At 45.6% G+C, this 7,069-nt stretch overlaps 2 protein-coding genes across 2 annotated transcripts; one reads left to right on the top strand and one right to left on the bottom strand.

Annotated features, from left to right (window-relative positions):
- The first annotated feature begins 43 nt into the window (after nt 1-43).
- Nucleotides 44-5,079, top strand: LOC106750211 (homeobox protein Hox-A5a). The gene is made up of 5 exons (XM_014630383.1): nt 44-889; nt 998-2,821; nt 2,999-3,291; nt 4,494-4,651; nt 4,717-5,079. The coding sequence occupies exons 2-5, from the start codon at nt 2,529-2,531 to the stop codon at nt 4,804-4,806; spliced, it is 834 nt and encodes a 277-aa protein (XP_014485869.1). The 5' UTR covers nt 44-889; nt 998-2,528; the 3' UTR covers nt 4,807-5,079.
- On the bottom strand, nt 4,987-6,528 carry LOC106750210 (MKI67 FHA domain-interacting nucleolar phosphoprotein). The gene is made up of 4 exons (XM_014630382.1): nt 6,275-6,528; nt 5,617-6,060; nt 5,429-5,537; nt 4,987-5,310 (listed from the first exon to the last, which is right to left on the bottom strand). Exons 1-4 carry the CDS (start codon nt 6,410-6,412, stop codon nt 5,066-5,068), a joined length of 936 nt encoding a protein of 311 aa, XP_014485868.1. The 5' UTR covers nt 6,413-6,528; the 3' UTR covers nt 4,987-5,065.
- Nucleotides 6,529-7,069: the final 541 nt, after the last annotated feature.

Below are 7,069 nucleotides of genomic sequence, written 5' to 3'. Positions count from 1 at the left end.
GGAAGCACTCGTACGCACCACACCGTGCGCCGTCATCATTCCGCGTGCTTTACACCGACGTTTATTGCCGATCACCATTAGCCCGTAACTTTTTCGCGGGCGTCGAGTCTCTCTCGTTACGCAACTGCATCGTCGCCGGGAATATACGATCGCCGACGCGTCTGTGATCGCGCGCTCATAATTTCGGTAAAGCGCCGAGACTGCGGGGAGTCAAGGTCACATTTCGAGACCATCAGCTGATGGAAACGGAGCCGTGGGCGTAGCGTCGACATCTGTGAAACTACCCGGACATTTCATTGATAACGAGGTGTTTTTTCCGAAATTACCAAATGAATCCGCGCCAATTTGCCATGATCGAATTATCATTACCCGCAATCAACCGCCGCGCAGCGAACAGTTGATCTCAAGATGTCACGATAGCGAACTATCGGATAATCGCGAGGGACACGTGGGTGTCTAATATATACCTACGCTCGATCTGCTGCGGACACGACTACGTCGGCGTCAGCATCTAGCTTTCGAGTTACTCGCATGAGAATTCTCCTTCTGGCACCGCTGATGAGAAATCCAGCCACTTACTCACGGATTTATGCTCGGACAGAAGACTCGGCCGCGACAAGTGTGTTCATTGTGGGATTTCACTTTTTTTCCCCTCTCCTTTCCACGCGACGTCCCACGGAATTTAGAGTTCGGTTTCACGGCAAAAAGCCGCAGTTTGTGAGATATTGTCCGCTCTAAGTGTACCGTGCCGTGAAAAACAAAGCTCGTGGGAAAGGGAAGTCAACGGCGATCTTGATGACAGCTTTCGAAGTATCGTTTGTTCACACGTCGGCTTGAACAAACGCTGCTCAAACTGATTCAACTCGTTTTTCGATATGTAAAATATTGTGTACATATCTCGATTTCATTTCAAATTAATATTTATTATTTAAGTAGTGACATAAATGTATGAGGAACGTAATTTTGCTTGATAAATAACTAAATTTATAATAAATAGGCCCCCCTTGATGCGCCAGTGAAAATATGACGGGCGATACATATTTAATCGAGCAAAAGAAGAACCGACCCGCGAAGCCACCGCAAAGCGAGAAACGGCGGTTTCCGCGCGGTCGTTGCCGTCTTCGGCAGACCGCTCGGCACCGCTCGAGGGACGTCTCGTGTTTCAGGGAATCCCTCTTCCTGTGCGAAGTGGCCGGCGGGTCTCTCGCGAGTCGCTCTTTCGGCGTTCAGGCTCGAAGGGGCGCGAGAGAGGAAGCCAAACAATACCGATGACTAATGGAGACGCGCGACCCTTGAGGAGGAGTCGAAACACCGGCCGGGGTCCACTCGCTCTCTCGCTCCTGCGTGTTTTCTTAGGTGGGCCCCCACCCGAGATTGACTTACGCTCCTCGTGACGGAGTAATGGCCATCCTGAATCAATGAAACGCCGGCGACGAATTTGTGAATGAATCGGCTCGACAAGGAAAACAACCCTGTCTTCCACGGCCGGCCGTATCCTTCCTCACCCTAGGGGGCGGTTTCCGTCGGTAGCGCGAGATCGTGCCTGCGATTGACGTTGAATCGATTCTTCATCAGGACGATCCGTGTAAATCAGGGAGAGAGCGAAAATTCCGTCGTCTCAGTCGTGAGAAAGAGAATAAGATACAAACTCGATGAACGAATGTACGAAATCTCCAAGTGACCGAAGCGAATGATTTCTTCCTTTCTAACATAGCATGACACGCTTCCCGAAGTCGGAAGTTAGTGTCGTATTTCAAAGTGGAAGGAATATGGATCACGTTTTGACCCATGATTGCCGGGGTGAGATGCGGTTGGATTTGTCCCAACGCAAACAAACACCTCGATGCAATTCAAATTACTCGAATGTTACAATAAGCACGTGCCGCGCGCTAAAAATAGCTCTCTCAGCGTCGTTGCCCAGACTTTCACTGCATCGCTGAAAATCAGCAGTTGCTGAAGATCGCAAGAATACAGAGCGATGCGTTACCCTATCCTGAAATTTTATCTGAAAATTTAGAAAAAGGAAAAAAACCCGACAGCTCGTATATGTGTGTGTATGTGTGTCACCGTTTCGAATTCTCTCGCCGACCAGTCGCCTCGGCCGCGAGGAACGACACGTACGGGGATTGGTCAAAAAGCGGAGGGGAACGCAGAGGAAGATTCCGAAGCTTCCACGCGGCCCTACTCCCACGACGGCGTTCTCCGTGACGCTCCCCCGGCCCTATGACGACGCCGTCACACATGCTCGTTTGACATTTCCGAGTGGGCGCTAACGCAATTCGCACCGAGCCGCGCGCGGAGTCAACCCTGCGGTAATCGTCGATGTGTAACACAGTGACAATTGATAGATACTTTACGCGCCGTCAGTGGTTCAAGTATCTCTCGGGTGCAATTCCGAAGTTTTACTCTATAGAAAAAAAAACGTATATCTGAAGGGACCATATCTTATCGGGTCCCTCTACAGCTCGACAAATTGTCCACATTCTTCCGAGTAAGTCCTTGGATTTTTACTCGCTGCTAGTCGCACGATGTCGTCGTGGTCGGAAGACACGATTCCGACCAGTCATCGGATATCCGATCACTTCGAGTTACCACCGACACCACCGACCCCGTCGTCTCTTCACCCAGAAGGGCAAAACGTGAGATCGGCAACAGGTTGCGAGGCATCCTGGTACCACAGGTGGTCCTGGAGCAGCCCGTCGAATCCTTGCGGCGCGCCATTCGACGTCGCGACGGACGAGAACGCTCGTTTCCTCACTCCACCTTATATTATGAATTTCTTTCAAAGCACCGACACCAATCAAAACTATCGCACCTGCAGGTAAGATTTCATCGGTACCTCTTTCTGTGTGTGAAAAATCTGGAATATATAATTTTTTGAAATGTAATCATAACTGGTCAGTGCAATATACATATGACGCAACGTAAAAGAAATTCTCACAATGTGATTCCGTCGATTAACATATTAATCTATCGCAATGTATTTTCCACTCGCGAGATGGGAGCAAGTCGCCGCGGATAGTCGTCCGATGATCGATCAATCGAATGAAAAGGAGGGTCCGAGATCTCCGTGCGTATCCTGCGAGGATCTCCCGTACGCGAATCAAGATCGCTGCGTAACCACCACGACGAGCGCGGGGACGACATTTCGCGCTTGGCAAATGCCTCATTTGCAGGATACGATCATGGACTGCGAGCACGAGATCAAGTGTCAATCCTGGCAGGATCCGCAGCACAGGGAGAGCTACGCGAGTTTATTCCGCGAGGAGGAAGCGCGCCCGCAAGAACGAGGTAACGCGTTGCTCCTTAATTAGCACCCGTCCTGTCTTGAAAATCGCGTTCTACCTATATTAAAAACAAAGTGAAATCAAAATCATACCGGATAATATGCCAATTATTTGGGAGAAAATTAATTACAGGTGAGGATTCGTTGACATTTAATTAGACAAGTCTCTCGAGGAATATCCCGAAGGGCTCATCAGAAGGCAATTATTCCGGTGCTGTTATCGCAGGAGATCTAATTATAGAAATTCCAACTGCGCGCGAGAAGTTAGCTGGAAACATTTCCGATCGCAACTACCGCAGATTTCCGCGACGCGAATCGTTGATAATATGATTGGAAGGTTTATGTCTTCAGCGTCGCCAATGCGGCCATAACGGGCCCAGTGCAAGCTAAATATTTATCGGATGTCTATCTGCACCGAGCTGGTGTGTGCATCTTGCGTAATAAATGCCTCGCGTGTCATCACACTGTTCAATTTTAATCCGTTCTGTCTGTCACACGGGCGGTTGATCGAATAATCGATGAATTTTCCCAGTCGAGAAATCTCCATCTCGTTTGTTTACCATCGTGTCCATGAATCTATAATGAAATGAAATCTACGATAATCGTGGCATACTGTTACTCGCGTTTATTACATCAAGACGCTCGTACGGATCGCAACATTCTTCGCGGGGAAAAAAAACATTACATTTTACTCTGATAATTCTCCAGTTCGTGTGTTCGTGTAAATTCATCCGAGTAGACCTCAAGTGACTCGATAGTGGCTATCGATGCGAGCCGCGGACCACGAGAGAGATTGACGTCAGCCAGCAATTAGAGACGAGATAGCGGCACGGAAGCAAAGTTAAGGGCCCCGAGAAAGCGAGCGCTGCACGTGTCGCCGTGTGTTAGAAGCCGCATCCAGCGGCATTTCGCAAGCGATGGTGTACCGCACTGACGCATCGTACGCACGGTTATTTTCATCTGGCCGACGGCGGCAAAAAGCCGCCGCGAAATCTCGCCGCGGGAAATCGCGCGGCGCGAGACCGTCGTCGAGGTGGACGCCACGATCCGCGCGATCTCCTCGAAATCATTTTTTCGCAAACGTACATTTGTGCTTTTTTTTTTACAAAAATTACACCGCTGTTTTTCGCGTAACGAGAGAAATAAAGGCAGGAAACCCTAACTCGGAACAGATGTTTCAGCAATTTGTTCGATCACTCCTTTATAGAGACGACGAAAAGGACAAGCGAGAAGCCGCGGAAGGAGAGAACAGCGTTCACAAAGCAGCAAGTCCGACACCTGGAGTACGAATTTGCACAGAGCAACTATCTGACGCGTTTGCGGCGTTACGAGATCGCCGTGGCATTGGATTTAACGGAACGTCAGGTAGATCAATCGTGCGTCGCATATGTACGTCTTCGTACTATTCTATTCAACCGTGGTTTTTCCAGGTAAAAGTGTGGTTCCAGAACAGACGAATGAAATGGAAACGGACGAAAGGCGGCATGGCTAATGTGCAGGATGCGACTATCGCGTCGTGACGTATCTCTCTCGCAATTGCGACGAAAATTCAGTACACAGCATCGGGATACGATTGTACATAACGATTTGCGCGGACACGAAACGCTGTCTAAACTAGATCAGCACGGTTAGAAGCTTTAAAAGTTTGTGTACAATACTTAGTGTTATAGGAAATTAAGGAAATAAAAACGAAGTATTTGTCGCATTGGACAAATTACCGTTCTTTATTCCGCACAAATAATCGATTATAAAAGTACTTAATAAAGCAAAGTGAAATTACTACGATTGCGGTACATCTACGGGTTGAAATTTTATGCTAATTCCCCTTTCTTGCAGTTTACTTTCTAACACAGACAGCTTACTGAGCGAGCTCTTGACATAATTTTGGTGGTCCTCCGCACTTTGAATACTATTTCTCTGTAATGTTACTTTTTGTCTATTTTTGAGTCTGGGATAATTTTCCATCGACCAGTTTACTCCCGAGAAGAATCCAAAATGTTGCTTCTCAGGTGGTATATATGTAGCTGAAAAGAGAATGTATATTGAAACTGACTACGCATATCATATAAATGAGAAAAGCACTAACCATGCAATATCAAGTTATACGACATATATTGAAGTAATTTTAAATGAATACGATACCTTTCAACAATCGACCACACATGAGATAATTATTCATAGTCTCCGCTGCAATTTTAGCAACTTCCTTGTGCATGAATTCAACATAGCCATAGCCACGACTTTTTCCAGTCTATGGAGACAATTTGAACAACTTTTACTTTAACAATATATTTACAAAATGATTCAGTGTACTTAAGATATATACGTACCCTTTTAGATCTTGCTACTCGTATCCGTGTTACTTTCCCAAATTGCTCAAAATAGTCTTTCATTTGTTCCTCATAAAATCCATGAGGTATATGTCCGATATAAACTATACCCTTGTCGGTAGATTTTTTTTCTCTAAGTTTACGTAATGGTTTAGATGGGGATTTAGATGTAGATTTGGATTTAGGTTCAGTTAAACCAGACTTCTTCTTGGCCTTAACTTCTATGGATTTAGATATAAGTTTGAATTTTGATTTGGATTCAATTAAATCAGATTTCTTAGCTTTAGTTTCTCTTGATTTAGATGTAGTTTTGGATTTTGATTTGGATTCAATTAAATCAGATTTCTTAGCATTAGTTTCTCTGGATTTAGATATAGTTTTGGATTTTGGTTTAGGTTCAATTAAACCAGATTTCTTCTTAGCCTTTACTTCTGTATTTTTCTCCTGAAAAAAAAAAAAACGGTTATCTCAGCAAGTAAAACAAATGTTTATTAGTAAACATTGATATTAATAATATAAAGTAATAGCAAAAAGATAACGCAAATAAGTAAGAACATATACATGATAAAATAATTTGATAAATATAGAATATCATCGAAATTAGATGAAAGTGATGGAGGTATCTCTGCACAAACTCTCCGTCGGAGGTATATCTAACCTTAAAAATCTGCTGAACATTTTTCATCGCTTTCTCGAGACTGCCACCTGCTTTCGGCGTCGATATCTTTCGCTTCTTTTTGGCAACCTTCCTCAAGACTGGTTCCTTGGATACCGTACTTTCTTTCCTTACTTTCATGTTTCTTCAATGATTGAAACAATTCGCGAGTAACCACACGTGACTGCAGAGAGAAACCTGAAAGCGGCCACACCGGCATTTTCCTTGATACCGTTTTACGCGATTGCTTGATACGCCCTCTGCATCCACTTTTGACGTTGGAACTATTTCGCTACATCCACTTTCTGGCACTGCCGATAATGTTTTCATTTGGTGCGTGTCCGTGCTTCACTCGTTTTCTCGCAATTCCGTTTCTCCTCCCGACTCACATTAGTATCGCGTCTGAATGGACGACAATTTCAAGAGATAAAATTCCGCAAATCAATTTGTGTAACGATACCGCACGACAATCCATCGAACGCGGCAAATGTATAAGTATGCTCTTTAACCCTTTCGCGGCGGAGTGCTCTGGAAAGAGTTGCGCTCTAAGCAGCCGATGCCAGATCGACCGCGCGGACCAAATACGCGAGTCGTTCCGAACGCAGTGTGTATATAATATTTGACTATGTAAAAAAAACCTTTGCACAAGAAGCGTATGCTGCTAGCACGTCAAAAACAACTTAATGGACATTAATGGCAGTTGTTGATAACAAACGAACAGCGCCTTCGTACGAAGAGAGCGGCTCCGGATGGGCGCCATCTGGCGCTGTTCGTTCGCCGCGGGTAAATTTGCCTGAG

Source organism: Dinoponera quadriceps, unplaced genomic scaffold (genome assembly GCF_001313825.1).
Source record: "Dinoponera quadriceps isolate SergipeBrazil2010 unplaced genomic scaffold, ASM131382v1 scaffold5229, whole genome shotgun sequence".
Lineage (NCBI taxonomy): Eukaryota > Metazoa > Arthropoda > Insecta > Hymenoptera > Formicidae > Dinoponera > Dinoponera quadriceps.
The sequence above is the reverse complement of the archived record's forward strand: the minus strand, read 5'-3'. Positions and strand labels throughout refer to the sequence as shown.

Excerpts from the sequence above, each read along its gene's own strand:
- LOC106750211 (XM_014630383.1), top strand. The coding sequence starts at position 2,529 with ATGTCGTCGTGGTCGGAAGACACGATTCCGACCAGTCATCGGATATCC. Across the intron at positions 2,822-2,998 it reads CAAAACTATCGCACCTGCAG|ATGGGAGCAAGTCGCCGCGG; the intron begins GTAAGATTTCAT and ends TCCACTCGCGAG. Across the intron at positions 4,652-4,716 it reads TGGATTTAACGGAACGTCAG|GTAAAAGTGTGGTTCCAGAA; the intron begins GTAGATCAATCG and ends TGGTTTTTCCAG.
- LOC106750210 (XM_014630382.1), bottom strand. The coding sequence starts at position 6,412 with ATGAAAGTAAGGAAAGAAAGTACGGTATCCAAGGAACCAGTCTTGAGG. Across the intron at positions 6,061-6,274 it reads ATGTTCAGCAGATTTTTAAG|GAGAAAAATACAGAAGTAAA; the intron begins GTTAGATATACC and ends TTTTTTTTTCAG. Across the intron at positions 5,538-5,616 it reads GAGTAGCAAGATCTAAAAGG|ACTGGAAAAAGTCGTGGCTA; the intron begins GTACGTATATAT and ends TTGTCTCCATAG.